The following is a 17,883-nucleotide window of genomic DNA, read 5'->3' as shown; positions in this document are numbered from 1 at the left end:
GAGGTTGCACGACCTTCCGTTCGTGCATTCCTCGTAGCGGTGGCCCACCTCCCGGCACTTCATGCAGACGACCTTCTTACAGGCCTCTGCAAGGTGGCCATGTTCACCACACTTACGGCACAGCTTGGGCTGGTCCTGGTAGTGAACATGGCCCCTGTTCTCTCCGAGGACTATGGTGGATGGGATGGCTTTCAACCCACCATAGCCCCCAGGGTCCTCCCACTGCTGGACAGTGACCCTCCAGGCCCCTGTCCAGATCCCATCGGGATCTTTCACCTGGACCAGGGGCCCCCTCACGTTGCAGTACCTGCCCAGCCATACTGCAACGTCCTCCGGCTGTACGGTTTCATTGTACATACGGACAATAACAGTTTTAATGCTATTGTCCGTCAGCTTGGTCACCTCAAACATTGCTGTGAGGGACCCCTGAGTGTTCTGGGCATTCTGGAGTTCCCTCCAGAAGTCCCTCAGGTAGCTGCCGCTGGCAAAACTGACATCGAAGCCCTTCCCATAGGGGAGGGCGAGGATGCAGTTTACCTGCGCGGGATGGAAACCGAGTTCCTTTTGGAGGAATTTTCTGGAGAAATCCAATCGGGATAACTCCATTATTTTTCCTCCCTTCTCCTTTAGAAGGAGGCGCACTGCATGGTGCCTCCTCATGCCAGCCTGTGCTGCTGACATGATGGAGGCCCACTCCCTTTATAACCCAACACCAGTGAAAGTAGGGGGAGGGGGAGGGGAAAAAGGGGAGGGGGAAGGAAGAGGGGAGCGGGGGAAGGGAGAGGGGGTTGGGAAAGAGGTTTGGGAGAGAGGGGGAGGGGTGTAAGACAACCGAGGATGCTAGCAGGCTCAGCTAGGCTAAGCTAACCAGGGCCTACCAGCACCACGGAACACACAACAGCCTATCTAGCACAGCACCAAAATAATCTTGTGAACAGGGGGAAGGAACACTAGGAAGGGGGGGGATTTTTTTTTTTTTTTTTTTTTTTTTTAAATAATATTTTTTGTAAAGGGAAGGACACAAAAGGGAAAGACAAATTTAAACCACACACACCAAACAAACAAAGGCCAGGAGGCTAGCAGTTCTTACCAGCAGGCTAGGCTAAGCCTACCAGCTAGCAGCCCACAAGCCACGAGGCCTCACAACAATACCAAACGAGCACACAAACCAAAAAGGAGGGGGGGAGGGGAACAAATTATTGGGGGAAAAAAAGGGAGGGAAACAACAAGGGGCACACTAACTAACAAACCCTGCCAAACTTGAGGGACGAGGAAGCTAGCAAGCCTCACCAGCAGGCCAGACTAAGCTAACCAGCTAGCAGGCCAGCCAGCAAATGTCCCCCAGTTGACAACACAAAACGACAAGGGACTGGGACAAAAGGCAATTGGGGAAATAAACTAAAAGTACAAAATGGATGGGGACAAGGGGAACAAGGGAACCACAGTCAAACAAACAACAAACAAAGCCTGCCGCGCCTAAAAGGGCCAGGGGGCTAGCAGGCCAAGCCAAGCTGATGCTAGCAGGCCCACAAGCCCGAAAGCCACTCAGGCTAGCAGACAACACAAAACTCAAAACAGTAGGAAGAGCTAAAGGTGGGGGAGGGTAGGATACAAGGGGGTGGAGAGATACAAAACAGGACAAACAAGGGGGAAAATGAAATGAAATTAAATAAGAAAGAAAAAGACCAGAGGGCCTTTAAACTCACCCTACAGGTGCTGGTGCATCTGTAGCCCACCACCAAAACCACCACCTAACCCAGGACAAAAGAACATACAAGGTTAAGACAAACAACAAAAATAATAATTTTAACAAAATGAAATAGCACAATTTCCCGGGCGCCCTCCGGCCTGCGATCGCTTCTCCGATCAAGTGCAGCACTGACAAGGTAACTACACTTGATCTTAGCCAAAAGGCCGAGAAGCGATAACCCACAAATGGTACCCTGCAGCCGCCGGGCACCCGGGGGTCTCGGCAGACTTTGGCGGTTTGGCAAAAGGTGGCTCCTCCCCCCCAGCCCCCCCTTCCCTGGCGACAGACAGGCTGGTGTTTTTTATTTATTTTTAAAGTCGCCAATGCGTCTTGAAGTCACTAGCTCTTTACGCCGCCTAGTGCGACGACGACGACGACTATTTGTTCAAAGCCCGGCAAATACGCCAGTCGTCCGTCGGGCTTGCTTGAACTCAATTGCCCTTAGCGACTAGTCAAACGCATGAGCAACAAGTCTCTGCTGCGGCGGCGGCGGCGTCATCAACATCTCTGTCAATTTCTCTTGAAACAAGATATAGCGGGCTCTGCCAGAAGCAAAGCCCTTCCAAAAATACTTTGAACTCATAAGTGTTCCTCTCCACGGAAGTCTTTAGTAAAAGGCGAAAGGCTTGTGCGTAATGAAGAGAAACCAGAGTCGTGTGGAAGTCAGACGTCGGGGCCCGAGACACACTCTGTGCACTACTAGGCTGGGATCTCGCGGGTGGGTGGGTGGGTGGTCGGTCACCCAACCCACTCTGCCTACTTTTCCACGGCTGTGTGTGGGTAAAAAGTCACAGACAGACACACAGACACACAGACAGACACTCACTCACTCACTCACTCACTATCCTGACCAACGGTTTTTTTTTTTTTTTTTTTAAGTAAAATGGCGGGAAACGGGGGAACCCACGAAGAGCGCTTCGCCCTACTTTCACTTTGGATGTTTTTTTCCCCTTGCTTTTTTCTTTCCTTGACAACGGGAGGAATGTGTGTGTTGCACCGTTCCCGGAGGTACTGCAATACCGGGTCGATGCGTGGAGCGGACGGAGCAAGCCCCATTTCCGACTCCCTGTTCAAAAAATCCATTTAATATGTAGTCCCCCGATGGGGGACGTATCAGATATTAAACTGATAAGAACAGATTTTTTTTTTTTTTTTTTGGAAAAAGTTTTATTGACACCTTTCCTTTAAAAACAGCTCATACATTTTTTACATCAGTTATACACATAAAAACAGCAATAAGGCATAAAACACAGCATTTGAACATTACATTTAAATTGGGTAAAAAGTACATGTTGTTTTAAAACAATGAAAAACAACCATGAGTAAAAGTACTTTTCTAGTAAAAACATCAAATCTGTAAAAGCCATTTAAAATGTGTACAAATGATTTAAAAAAAAAGTAAAACATTTTTAAGACATGAAGAAAAACATGTTAAAAAGTCACTTTGTTAAAAAACTGTCTTCGGTCCCTTGTACAGGTGCGGGGTGAGTCCTTATCAAACTCGCCTCATTCTGCTCCTCTGAATAAACTACCGTCCCATCCTTCGGGGCCCAGAGGAGACCCCTCCCCTAGGCGCATCGCCCTAGGCGCCGCAGCGCTGTCAGGCCGTGGCCGCCGGGACCTAGGGTGTTGTGGGGGACCCTTCACTTGGGGTCGAGGCCCCCTTCCTTCTGTACCACCCCAGGGCTTCCGTGGCTACCATAGCCACTGCCTGGGGGGTGGTCTCTACGTTCTTCGCTACCAGCAGGTTGCGGGAGGACCACAGGGCGTCCTTCAGGCACGTGAGGGTGGGCCAGAGCTTGGTGAAGGCCTTCGATGGAATGGGCCTTCGGCCCACCCCGTACAGCACGAGCTGAGGCGTTAGGTCCTCCCCTGCTGGCAGACACGGAGTGATCAGGGGGCCTGCTTCCTTCCACAGGTCCCTGGCGGCTCTGCACTCACAGAGCAGGTGCCTCACCGACTCCTCTTGGCCGCAGCCTGGTCGGGGGCACGCGGATGTTCTCGCCATGCCCCGTGAGTGCATGACGGCCCTGACCGGGAGGATCTCGTGGGCGACCATCCAGGACAGGTCCCGGTGCCAATTCAGGAGAGCAGGATGTGCCACATTACGCCAAACCGTTGTGGGCTCGCCTATAGCAAGCCCGCGTACTGGACACACTGGTTCCCGATCCTGCACAAGAGAGAGAAGAGAGCGGTGTTTAGTTAAAACCGTGACTGCTTCTTTTTCCAGTTTAAAATGTCTTAAAAATTTCTGGAGCTGGGCGTAGTGAGTGGGGAGCAGGAAAGAGACTGGGGCTCGCAGGTCGACTGGGATCAGCCCCAGAGACCTGAGGTAAGATCCCAGCCAGAACCGTGCGAGGGCCTGGGTCTTGTTGGTGACCGGGGAGGTGGCAAGAGTCAGATGTAGCGCTGTATAGCGGCTGCCCAGGAACAAGTAGAGGTCGGGCAAGCCCTTCCCCCCCTTGGACCTGGGCCTCTTTACCACCTCCCTCCTCAGCCTCTCCCACTTGCTTCCCCACAGGAAATAAAACAGCATCCGGTCCAGAGCTAAAAGAGTTGTTCGTGGGGGGATAAAAACAGAACTGATTAATAAGAGAACAGGTAAAATCACAGCCTTGATGATTAAAACCTTGCCCTCAAATGTCAGTCGTCTCAGTCCCCAAAAACCCAGTCTCTGTCTTACAGTCCCTAAAATCCCGGTCCAATTGCCACTACCTCCTCCCTCCCTGTCAAATTTTACCCCCAGAACCCTTATGTCTGTCATTTTAACTGTCAGTGGTAGTCTGGTCAAGTCTGAGTCTGCCCACGGTCCGAAGAATTGGGCCTCTGTCTTTTTCCTATTCAGTCTCGCCCCAGAGGCTTGTCCGTACCAGTCAGTCCTGTCCAGGGTCCTGTCAACAGATAAAAGGTCGGTACATAAAATATTGACGTCGTCCATATAAAAGACGCACTTGGCAGTCATCCCCCCACTCCCCGGGATACCCACCCCACTGATCCGTTGGTCCCTTCTCAAGACCTGTGCCAGTGGTTCAATACAAGCAACAAACAGGAGGGGAGATAATGGACAGCCCTGACGGACGCCGCAGTGTACTCCCACCGCTCTTGACAAATGCCCGTTTACCAGAATTCTGCTGGTGATGTCCCTATACAGCAATCCCACCCAAGCTAGAAACCTTTCTGGGAACCCCATTTTTTGCAGTACCTTAAAGAGGTACTGGTGCGAGACCCGATCAAAGGCTTTCTCAAAATCTAAATTTAGGACTATAAGCCGCATGTTTCTGTCTCTCGCATAACAGATGGCATCTCTGATCAGTACTAGGCTGTCCGTGATCTTCCTTCCCGGAATGGCACAGGCTTGATCCGGGTGGATCACCTCCCCTAAAACAGAAGACATTCTGAGTGTTAAAACCTTGGTAAAAAGTTTACAATCAAAATTTAAAAGGGTAATCGGTCTCCAGTTTGTCAGGTCAGTCCTGTCGTTTTTCTTGTGTAAAAGGGTCACGATTCCTACTCTAAAACTGTCAGGTAGTCTGTCAAGTTGTTCGAAGTCAGTAAAAACAGTCAGAAGTTCGTCGGCTAAAACATCCCAAAAGGTTAGATAAAACTCCAAGGGGAGGCCGTCCTCCCCCGGTGATTTTCCCCTCTTAAAATGTCTCAGTCCTTCGTCGAGTTCAGTCTTTGTCAGGTCTTTCGTCAGGTCGTCCGTACTGGGTATGGTCCTGTCAATGTATGTTAAAACGTCCTCCATAATCTCCTCACATACATCTTTTACCCCGAACAGTTCCCCGTAAAAATCCTCGACTACTCCTTTAATTTCTTCTGTGTCTGTTTTTAAAACCCCATCTTTATCTTTTAACCCTGTCATTAACCTACCCTTGCTAACTATCTTCTTAAAAAAGTATCTAGTACACTTCTCCCCCTCTTCTAATTCCCTTTCCTTGCTTCTTAAAATAACCCCCTTGCTCTTATGTTCTGCTAAAAATGCCATTTCTTTCTTTACTTCTTTAATTTCTTGGTTAAAATCAAAGCCCTGTTGGCATAGGTTAAAATACCGTTCCAGTCTCTTCTGCAGTCCCAACATGCGTCTATCTTGTTTCTTACTTACTCTCTTTCCTATCTCCCTGAAGAAGGTCCTCGTCTTACCCTTCACCATTTCCCACCACTGTGCGCGTGTATCAAAGAAGTCCTGTAGCGTCTGCCACTGGCTGAACTGCTCCCGGTACTGGCTAACTACTCTATCATCTTCTAAAAGGGAGCAGTTCAGTTTCCAGGGCCCTCGTCCTACAGTCACACCCGAGGTTAGTGAGAGGGTGCACGTCAGCATTACGTGATCTGAGAAGAAAGCGGGGGTTGTTCTAGCATCAATTGGGGGACAGTCCCGGGTAAACAGATAGTCAATGCGAGAGGCTCTGGTGCCGTCACCACTGGTCCAGGTGAAGCCCTCCTCTCTTGGATGCAGGGTTTTAAAACAGTCAGTTAGTTTAAAATCCCTGCACAACCCTTGCAATAAAACACTTGACCTATCTACCTTAAAATCCTCTCCTGCCCCTCTCCTGTCTGCTCTACTTAAAACACAATTAAAATCCCCACCCACCACTAAAGGATCCCTCCCCAGCATGTGGGACTGCAGGTCTTCTAAAAGTGTGCAACGGTCATGTTTGTTGTTAAAACCATATACATTTAGCACGTTAAAATCTCTCCCCATAAAAGTACAGTTGGCTAAAAGAGCACGCCCCCCAACCACCACTGTGCTCCCCCTCACCACCACCTGTGGGTTCTTGAATAAAATGGCCACACCATCGTTTTTATTAAAATTGGATCCGCTCCAAATGGAGGGCCCACGCTGCCACTTTTCCTCCCATTTGGTATAAGAGGATAAAAAGGGTAGGCCACACTCCTGTAATAAAAACACATCTGAATTAACACTTTCTAAAAAGGATAAAACCGATTGTGCTCTTATTTCAGTCTTCACACTCCTAACGTTTATGGTGGTGATGTTAAAAGCCATGAAAGAGGTGAGTAAAAACAGTGCTAAAAGGAAAGAAAGCATTAAAACAGTTTAAAAGGGGTTATTTTTCAGGTTCTTTCTCTCTCTCCCTACGGGGTAAGGGGGGTTGGTAGGGAGAGGAGGTTAAAACAGGGTTTAAAAACGATTCCTGGTTAGGAGAGTTGGCGGGGAAGACCCTGGACTCATCCTCCCCCTGGGAGCTCTCCCACTCCAGCTTGCCCTTCTTTCCCTCACCCTGTTCGGGGTCGGAGAGCTCCTCTGCATTTCTCTTTCGTAGGGGAAGGTGTTCGCCCAGGGCCTCTCCCCCCCCTCCCATACCCTCCTCGCTTGACAGTGTCGTTTCCGACACTGTCATCATGCTGTCGGACCCGCTTGGGGAGCTCTCACTCACCAACTCCCCGGAGCCGTCTTTCTCGGCCCTTTCTCCTTCAGGGGTCACTTCAGTCTGGGGCAGGGGGATTGGGGTGGGGAGGGTTTTTGCCTCCCCTCCCACTTCTTCCACCACTGCGCCTTCCGCGCCCTCCACCTCTCCTACCACCTCCTCCACTACTGCCACCACTTCCTCCACTACCGCCACCACCTCCTCCACTACCGCCACCACCTCCTCCTCCACTACTGCCACCGCTACCACCTCCTCCACTACTGCCGCCGCTACCACCTCCTCCACTACTGCCACCGTGGCAACTGCCGCTTTCCCCCTCTGGCGCTCGGAAGCCCGGTCCGCAGCCGCCGCCTCCAACCTGCCAGCCCTGACCTTATTGGCCCAGGAGGAGGGGCAACTGCGGATGAGGTGGGACCGCTCGCCACAGAGGCTGCACGATCTGCCGTTCGTGCAATCCTCGTAGCGGTGGCCCACCTCCCGGCACTTCATGCAGACCACCTTGTCACAGGCGTCTGCTAGGTGGCCATGTTCACCACACTTACGGCACAGCTTGGGCTGGTCCTGGTAGTGAACATGGCCCCTGTTCTCTCCGAGGACTATGGTGGACGGGATGGCTTTCAATCCACCATAGCCCCCGGGGTCCTCCCTCTGCTGGACAGTGACCCTCCAGGCCCCTGTCCAGATCCCATCGGGATCCTTCACCTGGGTCAGGGGCCCCCTCACGTTGCAGTACCTGCCCAACCATACTGCAACGTCCTCCGGCTGTACCGTTTCATTGTACATACGGACAATAACGGTTTTAATGCTATTGTCCGTCAGCTTGATCACCTTAAACATAGCTGAAAGGGATCCCTGGGTGTTCTGGACGTTCTGGAGTTGCCCCCAGAACTCCCTCAGGAAGCTGGCGCAGGCGAAACTAACATCGAAGCCCTTCCCATAAGGGAGGGTTAGGATGCAATTCACCTGCTCAGGTACGAAACGGAGTTCCTTTTGGAGGAATTTTCTGGAGAAATCCAATCGGGATAACTCCATTAATTTCCCTCCCTTCTCCTTTAAAAGGAGGCGCACGGCATGGTGCCTCCGCATGCCAGCCTGTGCTGCTGACATGATGGAGGCCCACTCCCTTTATAACCCAACACCAGTGAAAAAATAAAAATAAAAATTAAGTAATGGGGGAGGGGGAGTGTAAACACCCGAGGCCGCTGGCAGGTCCAGCTATGCTAGGCTAACAGGGCCTACCAACACCACGGGACACAAAACGAGCTAACACAGCACCCAGGTGAACTTATCAACAATGGGGGAGACGCAGGGGAAAAATAAAGGTAGGCCTGACAAAACAGTTAACAAGAGCTAGGAGGCTAGCAGGCCGTACCAGCCGGTCAGACTAACTAACAAGCTGGTAGGCCGGGTGCTAAAACCTCCCAGCTGACAAAGACAAACAGAAGGAAATTTGAACGGGGGAAAGAAGCTAAAGGGAAAAATAAAAATAAAAAGGGGACACCAAACAAAACAATTTGCGAGGGCTGGGAGGCTAGCAGGCCGCACTAGCCGGTGAGGCTAAGCTACCAAGCTAGCAGGCCAGGTACTAAAACCTCCCAGCTAACAAGAAACAAACAAATGAAATTAAAAGGGGGGTGGGAAACTAGGGAACAAAAAGTGGGTTGGGTTGGGGGGGGGGGGGGGGGCAGGACACAAGGAAAAACAGAAGTACTAACAAAGAACAAGCCGAAATAGAGGGGAAATGGGGCTGGCAGGCCTCACCAGCAGGCCAGGCTAAGCTAACCAGCTAGCAGGCCGGCCAGCCAACAAGAGTCCCCCAAGTGCCAACAAAAACCCAACAAACAAAAAGTAGGACCAGGGAAAGTTCAGGGGATAGAAAAAGAAAAACAATTAAGAGAGTAGGGATAGGTTTAATGGGGGCTACAAAACAAACAGAAGAAAACAAACAATGCTTGCCAAACCTAAGGGGCGAGGAAGCTAGCAGGCCAGTCCAGCTAAAGCAAGACAGGCCGGCTAGCAAGCAAGCCAACCCAGCTAGCAAACACTACAAACAAACAGAAAAGACTAGAGGGAAGCTAAGGGGAAAAGGGATGGGGAAACAAGAGGAACACAAACAATTATTATTTTTTTTTTTAAATATTTTTTAAGTGAAATGGAAACACAAAACACGACAGCAAACTAACATACAAATTTACAGAAAGTGATTAAATTAAACCTTAACTCACCATACAGGTGCTGATGCACCTGCAGTCCACCACCACCAAACCACCACCAACACCTAGAATGAGAAAAAAAGGTTGAAAAATGAAACAGAGAAAACAAGTTGTGTGTACCAAAGCCCGAATCTACGCTTGGTCTTAGCCAAAAGGCCGAGAAGCGATAACCCACAAATGGTACCCTGCAGCCGCCGGGCACCCGGGGGTCTCGGCAGACTTTGGCGGTTTGGCAAAAGGTGGCTCCTCCCCCCCAGCCCCCCCTTCCCTGGCGACAGACAGGCTGGTGTTTTTTATTTATTTTTAAAGTCGCCAATGCGTCTTGAAGTCACTAGCTCTTTACGCCGCCTAGTGCGACGACGACGACGAAGAAGACTATTTGTTCAAAGCCCGGCAAATACGCCAGTCGTCCGTCGGGCTTGCTTGAACTCAATTGCCCTTAGCGACTAGTCAAACGCATGAGCAACAAGTCTCTGCTGCGGCGGCGGCGGCGGCGGCGGCGGCGGCGGCGGCGGCGTCATCAACATCTCTGTCAATTTCTCTTGAAACAAGATATAGCGGGCTCTGCCAGAAGCAAAGCCCTTCCAAAAATACTTTGAACTCATAAGTGTTCCTCTCCACGGAAGTCTTTAGTAAAAGGCGAAAGGCTTGTGCGTAATGAAGAGAAACCAGAGTCGTGTGGAAGTCAGACGTCGGGGCCCGAGACACACTCTGTGCACTACTAGGCTGGGATCTCGCGGGTGGGTGGGTGGGTGGGTGGTCGGTCACCCAACCCACTCTGCCTACTTTTCCACGGCTGTGTGTGGGTAAAAAGTCACAGACAGACACAGACAGACAGACAGACAGACAGACAGACAGACAGACAGACAGACACTCACTCACTATCCTGACCAACGTTTTTTTTTTTTTTTTTTTTTTTTTTTTTTTAACCCTCCCGTTGTCCTTCTATTATGCCTAGCACACAGTGTCCCCCCCCGGGGTCACTCTGTCCCGTCTTGGCTAAAGGCCCAGTGGGCACAAGTGTGACAGTATGGGTGTGAACAGCCTTTGCAGATGTATTTCTTACACCTGCAGCACGCTGTGTGTGTCTTGGCGTCCTTCTTGGGTGGGCAGACCTGACACCTCTTCCTCTTACTCGCCCCCAGCGGGGCGGCCGGGGCGGCGGCGGCGGCCGGGCCGGCGGCTCGCTCGCGGGCCTGCGGACGAGCCTCGGCGGATACACGCTCGCCCCGTATGACTTTGACAAGTGCGGACGAGGCTTCGGTGCGGGGGAGACGCTGCCTTCTTTGGATCAAGGGCTTCACGAGCGCCTTTCCGAGCTGCTCCAGGAACACCCTCCTCTTGTTCCGCTTCCCGGGCATCCAGTCGGGGTTGATCTCTCGCCATATGACAAAGGCGTTGTAGGAGGACACGTCGAGGATGTTGTGGAAGATGACCAGGGGCCAGCGGGCGGTCATCCGTCTGCAGCTGTAGGTCCCGACCACCTTGTCTAGGTTGTCCACGCCGCCCTTGTTGCAGTTGTAGTCTAGGATGAGGGCCGGCTTCCGGTCTCGGCGATCGCTGACGTCGGGCTCCGCGTGCCGCGTGCTCAGAAGCAGCACGTTCTTATTTCTCTTTGCCAGGTAGGACACTAGAGTGGCGGTGGTCGTGAAGGCGAACCTGGAGGACGAGACCTGTCTGCCCTTGGACTGGAGCAGCGCGGGAGGGAGCTCGGGCTTGTTCTTTCGCACCGTGCCCACCATGGTGAGGTTCCTCTCGAGGAGCCGCTGCCCGAGTTCGTAGGAGGTGAAGAAATTGTCACACGTGACGTTGTGACCGTCCGGCAGTCCCTCGGTCAGATCGAGGACGACGCGCGCGCCCTGGTTCTTCTCGGGGCATCCGCCGGCCGCCTTGCCGGTGTACACTTGCATCTTCCAAGCGTAGCTGGACTTGGCGTCGCAGGCCACCCACGACTTGATGCCGTATTTGGCCGGCTTGCTGGGAATGTACTGTCGGAAAGGACAGCGTCCTTGAGGCGAGGGAGAGGGGAGGGAGAGGAGAGGGAGAGGAGAGGGAGAGGAGATTAGCAGGAGATTAGCAGCAGCGTCATCGTTACAGGCTCACCATCGGGGCGCACTGCGTTTACGTTACACGCAGCCGCCGCCGCCGCCGCCCGTGCCACTGCCCATTGCTACTGCTGCCCATTGCTACTACTGCCGATTGCTACCGCTGCCCGTGCTACTACACGTACATACACAGATACATTGACTGCTACCGCTCTCTATGCACAGATACATAGACTGCCCGTGCTCTCTACGCCACGCGTACAAACACAGATACATAGACTGCCCGTGCTCTCTACGCCACGCGTACAAACGCAGATACATTGACTGCTACCGCTCTCTATGCACAGATACATAGACTGCCCGTGCTCTCTACGCCACGCGTACAAACACAGATACATAGACTGGCCGTGCTCTCTACGCTACGCGTACGTACACAGATACATAGACTGCCCGTGCTCTCTACGCTACGCGTACGTACACAGATGCATAGACGGTACCTCTGAACGGGACCAGTTGTTCGTCCACCGTCACTTCGGGCCCCGGGTTGTAGAGGGCCTGCAGCCGCTCCTCCCACAGGTCCCACACCTCTCTCACGGCCGCCAGTCTGTCGGTGGCGAGTCTCGCGGGTCTCGACTGGCGGTCGTCGAATCGCAGCAGCCTCGAGTACTTGTGAAACGCCTTGAGCGGCATGGTGGCGCGGAACACGGTCCTGCCGCTCTCGGCGTCCCACAGGCTGGCCGCGGCCTCGCCTCGGGACCTGTAGACGCCGGCTAGGATCAGCAGCCCTACGTAGGCGCGCAGGTCGGTGGAGTCCATGGGTCGCCAGCCGTCTCCGTATTTTCTCACCCCCTGCAGATTGGTCATGTCCACGATGATCCTTTCTATCGCCGGTGTGACAAACAGCCGGAAGGCGGACTCGATGTCGAGCGCTCGCGACGCGGCGTAGGCCGTGGGGCCCGGCGTCACGGCGGGGCAGGGCTGGCGGATGGCGCGGGGTCGGTCCGGGCCGCGATAGGCCGCGGAGGACCATTTGATTTTGCCGTTTTTCGACAGCAACGTCTCCCTTTCTCGCTCTGGCTCTCTGGCTCTGTCTGGCTCTCTGTCTCGCTCCTCTCGGGCAGCGGCCGCGTCTCCCTCCGGCTCTTCCTCCGGCTCTTCCTCCGGATCTTCCTCCGAAGAGGAGCTCGACCGCGAGGCCGAGTCGTCTCCGTAGTCGTCCGCGTCGCGCTCGGGGTTGTATTCCTCACCGTCTTCATCTTCCGAAACGTCCTCCTCTTCGGAATCGCAGTAGTCTTCTTCGTCTTCTTGGTCGACGCTGGAGGATATCTGTTCCAGGACCTGAGCCGCGCTGAAACCGGGACTGCGAGGCGTCGTAGGCGGAGGCAACACGCTCGGCGGGGTCGTATTCCTCGTCGCCGTCGTCCTCGTCGTCGTCCTCATCATCGTCCTCATCTTGTTCTTCTTGTTGTTGTTGTTGTTCTTGTTGTTGTTGTTGTTCTTGTTCTTCTTCTTCTTCCTGACAATATTAGTAGGCTCTCTACGCCCTGCTTACTGTCGTAGGCGGAGGGCTCACGCTCGGCGGGGTCGTATTCCTCCTCGTCGTCGTCCTCGTCGTCGTCCTCTTCTTCTTCTTCTTCTTCTTCTTCTTCTTCCTGACAATATTAGTAGCCTCTCTACGCCCTGCTTACGGTGGCCACGTGAATGGGACGAGGCACGCGAATGGACGAGGCGCGTGGTCGGCCCTGCCTGCTCCTTCGGCCCTTCGGCCCTTCGGCCCTTCGCCCCTTCGGCCCTTCGGCCCCTTGGCCCCTTCGGTCCCATCCGGGACGCTCGGCTGGCCTACCCGCGTGATAGCACCGAGGTCGTGCACAGAGTTGGTGGGGACAACTGGTCCCTGCCGGGGTCACTCCGACCCGGCCCAGACAGAGGGGAACAACTCCTAACACAGGCCCCGGGTCACTCCGACCCGGCTCAGACAGGGGTAGGAGGGGAGGGTTTACAACATACACCTTGCTAACGCCGCCGGGGTCACTCTGACCCCAGGCCCCCGGAACAGAGGGGAACAACTCATAACGCAGGGCTTACAACAGGGCTCGGGTCAATGTGACCTGGCCCAGACAGGGGTAGGAGGGTTACAACATACACCTTGCTAAACGCTGCCGGGGTCTCTCTAACCCACACAGACACTGGGAATCGACTCGGAACGCTGGCCGGTGGTCACTCTGTCCCGCCGAGGCAAGGGGAAGGTTGTCTAACAACAGCCATACCCGAAAGGCACAATTTCCACAACCAAGGGAAAGTAGTTTGTAGGGGGGCGTTTTTAGATTCGATATCCAAACTCACACGGGGCCCAAGGGCCCGTTTGGGGGCAGACACGCCGTATTCGACACAGGCCCTTGCCCGGAATGTTGAGAATGTCAATTTTGGGGCAGGACCTTTTACTAGTATCCAGCAGGTGGTGGTGTTGGGTCACCGTGACCCCGGCCTGCCGGGGTCTCTCTGACCCACACAGACACGGGGGAAGCGACAGGTAACGCTGCCGAGGGTCACTCTGACCCCTCTGACGTCACTATGACCCCGCCCACACAGGGGCAGGGGCAGGAGGGTTACAACATACACCTTGCTAACGCCGCCGGGGTCACTCTGACCCCTCTGACGTCACTATGACCCCGCCCACACAGGGGCAGGAGGGTTACAACATACACCTTGCTAACGCTGCCGGGGTCACTCCGACCCACACACAGACACGGGCAATCAACTCGGAACTGCCCGGGGTCGCTCTGACCCGCCGAGACAACGGGAGGGTTATGTAAAATGGCGGGAAACGGGGGAACCCACGAAGAGCGCTTCGCCCTACTTTCACTTTGGATGTTTTTTTCCCCTTGCTTTTTTCTTTCCTTGACAACGGGAGGAATGTGTGTGTTGCACCGTTCCCGGAGGTACTGCAATACCGGGTCGATGCGTGGAGCGGACGGAGCAAGCCCCATTTCCGACTCCCTGTTCAAAAAATCCATTTAATATGTAGTCCCCCGATGGGGGACGTATCAGATATTAAACTGATAAGAACAGATTTTTTTTTTTTTTTTATAAAATATATTTATTACCTTCATAAACCAACTCAAACCTTCCAATTTACATAATTTCAAACTATATTTCTCTAACAAAATCAATCAAAAACTTAAACAATAGCAAAAACCAAATCAAAAAAACCTCTAGGGGAACATCCTCCCTCCCCTTCCCCTCTCCCATCTACCCACCATAACAATAATGTCTCCCAGGGCCATCTCCCGGCACCTGCCTCCCTCCTTTCATTAACCTCCCCCAAAATCAACTATCAATCCTGCTCCTCCATAGGTTTTAAGGACGAAAAAGAAGAAAGGAAAGAGGAAACACCCGAAGGTCCTGCCCCCCCTCCCTCCCCCGTCCCCTCCCCACCACCTCTCCCCCTCCCATTGTCCACAGTCTCCCCCTTTTTCTTCTTCTTCTTCTTTTGGATATGCACCAAAGAACCACTTTTTTCTCTTGCCCTATCCCTCTCCACATACAATCCCTTCTCCCTCATCTCCTCCCCAAACACCCTATCATATCTGACAAGCTCCATCCTAAATTCTCTATTCCCCATCATCCTAACCTCCATCTTACACCTCTCCAAGTTCCGACTAGTTTCCTCCTTCCCCCAATTATCTATCGACCTTTTCCCTTTCTCCATCTCCAACATTCTCCCATATACTAACCTTTTTTGCTCCTCCACCCTCCTCTCTTCTACCCTACCTTCCTCTATCCCCTTCCCCTTCCTTTTCCCTCCTTTTCCCTCCTCTTCCCCCTCCACCTCTCCTTCTGTCCCTGCCCTACCCTCCTGGTCCCCATACAAAAACTTTTCCCTAACCACCTTCTCAAATTCTCTGTTCACCCTATCAAATTCCCCTTCCCCCCAACCCTTTACCGGTCCCTTCTTCTCTATCCTCTCCCTCATCATTCGAAGGAGTTCTTTTTTCTGTCCCATGTCCAATTCCTCCACCTCAGCTTCCTTCCTCTCTTCTCCCTCTGTCCCAAACTCCTCTCCTTCCCTCTCAACCGCCTTTCCTTCTTTCCCAACCACCCCTACCCTCACCTCTCCTTCCATTGTGTAATAACCCATATCTCTCATCTTACCTATATTTTTCCTTTTCTCCCTTATTTTATATTTCCCCCTTACCCTATCTATCTCTTTAAAATAACCCCCCCTCCTCATCAGCTCTCCATATTTTCCCTCATATTTTTCCAACTGCCTATCAAATTCCTCTCCCTCCATTCCCATAACCTCCTCCCTAAATTTTAATGTTACCGACTTACGTTCCTCTCCCTTCAAATCTCGCCTTGTACTCTGTATATATTCTTCTAATTTCCCTTTAACCAGTCTATCCATACTCTCCCTCCCCACTAATATCTCATCATCATTTTTTTCTCTTTCTTCCTCCTCCTCGCTCTCATCCTCCTCTTCTTCCTCCTCCTCTTCTCCTTCTGCCCCCTCCTCTTCTACTCTGGCTCCCTCCATCCTGGCCATCCCTCCCTCTTTCCCTACCCCCTCTCCTTCCATTTCCACCACCTCTCCTTCTATCTCAAACACCACTCCTTCCCTCCCAAACCCCACTCCATCTGTCCCGTCCAACACTTCTTCTATCCCGGCCTCCCCTCCTTCTGTCCCGGCCTTCCCTCCTTCTGTCCCGGCCACCACTCCTTCTGTCCCGGCCACCACTCCTTCTGTCCCGGCCACCACTCCTTCTGTCCCGGCCACCACTCCTTCCGTCCCGGCCCTCTTCTCTTTCTCCTCTTCTCTCTCCATCTGTTCAGTTCCTCCTCCTCTACCACCACCTTCTTCTTCCCGCTCCTCTTCTCTTCTACCCCCATCCCCCGCTCTCCCCCCAGCTGCAGACGCGTATGACCTCCGCCTAGCCGGGCAGTCTCGCCACAGGTGCTCCACCGAGCCACACCCGTGACACTCCTTAGGCTCTCTGCAATCCCTTGCCTCGTGTTCGCTCGACCCACAGTACCTGCACTTCCTTGCGCTACACGCGGCTACGATATGGCCATAGGCCATACAACGCCTGCAAAATGGAGGCTGACGGGCATAGAATAATGTCCCCCTGTCAGCCCCCAGGGAGAACATAGCTGGAGGATGGAGGTATCCTCCCAAACCCTTTGGGTCCTCCCTGAGGAGGGCCTGAAAACCCCTCCTCCCATTCCAAAAGCCCAGATTATCCTTGATGTGCCTTGCCGAGGAGACGCCATCCAGGTACCTCCCCAGAAAAGCCCTCACCTCCTCGTCCTTTACATAAGGGTTGTACATGTTCACATTTATCACCCTAAAATTTCTCCTCGCCAAACTGGTTACCACATACTGGGACATCGGCATCTCTGCTTCCACTTCTTTCACCCTTCTCAAGACCTCGTCATGCTGTTTTCCTGTTTTCAGAGCCACATCAAAACCTCCCTCCACTGGGTTGTCTTGAAAACAGTACACCTCCTCCACCGTTAACTTAAGTATTCCCATCAGGATTGTCCTCCCAAAGGTATCCCGCCTAATAGACTCCATCGCCTTGTCCTTCCATACAAAACGTACCGTATTTGCTAGCCCTATCACAGGGACCGTCCTCCCTAAAGGATTTTCCGCCATCTCCCTACGGAGGTTTTCTATTTCTTCTCTGCTCCCTCTCTCTTCAAAATTCAAATATGACAAAAAAGCGGCAAAAAACAAAAACTCACCCCACTTCAAAACCCAAAACAACAAACTTTCCTCCCTCCGGACTTCCTTCGACCTTCTGACTCAGCGGGCTCTGGGGCACCTCGGTACCAAGCTTGATCTGAGCCAAAAGGCCGAGAAACGATAACCCACAAATGGTACCCTGCAGCCGCCGGGCACCCGGGGGTCTCGGCAGACTTTGGCGGTTCGGCAAAAGGTGGCTCCTCCTCCCCCCCCCCCCCCACCCCTTCCGACAGACAGACAGGCGGGTGTTTTTTATTGATTTTGAAAGTCGCCAATGCGTCTTGAAGTCACTAGCTCTTTACGCCGCCTAGTGCGACGACGACTATTTGTTCAAAGCCCGGTAAATACGCCAGTCGTCCGTCCGTCCGTCGGGCTTGAACTCAATTGCCCTTAGCGACTAGTCAAACGCATGAGCAACAAGTCTCTGCTGCGTCGTCGTCGTCGTCGTCGTCGTCGTCGTCATCATCATCTCTGTCAATTTCTCTTGAAACAAGATATAGCGGGCTCTGCCAGAAGCAAAGCCCTTCCAAAAATACTTTGAACTCATAAGTGTTCCTCTCCACGGAAGTCTTTAGTAAAAGGCGAAAGGCTTGTGCGTAATGAAGAGAAACCAGAGTCGTATGGAAGTCAGAAGTCGGGGCCCCGAGACACACTCTGTGCACTACTAGGCTGGGATCTCGCGGGTGGGTAGTCACCCAACCCACTCGGACAACTTTTCCACGGCTGTGTGTGGGTAAAAAGT

The 17,883-nt window shown here is 52.9% G+C and overlaps 1 protein-coding gene, 4 non-coding genes and 2 pseudogenes across 5 annotated transcripts; all 7 read right to left on the bottom strand.

Annotated features, from left to right (window-relative positions):
- Positions 1-1,773: 1,773 nt before the first annotated feature.
- On the bottom strand, positions 1,774-1,926 carry LOC129862979 (U2 spliceosomal RNA; annotated as a pseudogene).
- Positions 1,927-2,288: 362 nt separating this feature from the next.
- Positions 2,289-2,405, bottom strand: LOC129863013 (U5 spliceosomal RNA). The gene has a single exon (XR_008760884.1). It is a non-coding gene; the product is annotated as a U5 spliceosomal RNA (small nuclear RNA).
- Positions 2,406-2,736: 331 nt separating this feature from the next.
- On the bottom strand, positions 2,737-2,919 carry LOC129863070 (U2 spliceosomal RNA). Its single transcript, XR_008760928.1, has one exon. It is a non-coding gene; the product is annotated as a U2 spliceosomal RNA (small nuclear RNA).
- A 6,994-nt stretch (positions 2,920-9,913) lies between these two features.
- Positions 9,914-10,030, bottom strand: LOC129863012 (U5 spliceosomal RNA). The gene has a single exon (XR_008760883.1). It is a non-coding gene; the product is annotated as a U5 spliceosomal RNA (small nuclear RNA).
- Positions 10,031-10,290: 260 nt separating this feature from the next.
- LOC129862928 (piggyBac transposable element-derived protein 4-like) lies at positions 10,291-14,200 on the bottom strand. Its single transcript, XM_055935032.1, has 2 exons — positions 11,896-14,200; positions 10,291-11,361 (listed from the first exon to the last, which is right to left on the bottom strand). Exons 1-2 carry the CDS (start codon positions 12,848-12,850, stop codon positions 10,334-10,336), a joined length of 1,983 nt encoding a protein of 660 aa, XP_055791007.1. The 5' UTR covers positions 12,851-14,200; the 3' UTR covers positions 10,291-10,333.
- Positions 14,201-14,315: 115 nt separating this feature from the next.
- On the bottom strand, positions 14,316-14,495 carry LOC129863063 (U2 spliceosomal RNA; annotated as a pseudogene).
- A 3,148-nt stretch (positions 14,496-17,643) lies between these two features.
- Positions 17,644-17,760, bottom strand: LOC129863011 (U5 spliceosomal RNA). The gene has a single exon (XR_008760882.1). It is a non-coding gene; the product is annotated as a U5 spliceosomal RNA (small nuclear RNA).
- Between the last annotated feature and the right edge of the window lie 123 nt (positions 17,761-17,883).

Source organism: Salvelinus fontinalis, chromosome 9 (genome assembly GCF_029448725.1).
Source record: "Salvelinus fontinalis isolate EN_2023a chromosome 9, ASM2944872v1, whole genome shotgun sequence".
Classification (NCBI taxonomy): domain Eukaryota; kingdom Metazoa; phylum Chordata; class Actinopteri; order Salmoniformes; family Salmonidae; genus Salvelinus; species Salvelinus fontinalis.
Note: the sequence above shows the minus strand (reverse complement) of the source record. Positions and strands in the feature narration are given on the sequence as shown.

What these genes read in the sequence shown, in the direction of transcription:
- LOC129862928 (XM_055935032.1), bottom strand. Translation starts at nt 12,850, where the DNA reads ATGAGGACGATGATGAGGACGACGACGAGGACGACGGCGACGAGGAAT. An exon ending in ACAACTGGTCCCGTTCAGAG is followed by an intron (nt 11,362 to 11,895) that starts GTACCGTCTATG and finishes CCTCGCCTCAAG; the next exon opens with GACGCTGTCCTTTCCGACAG.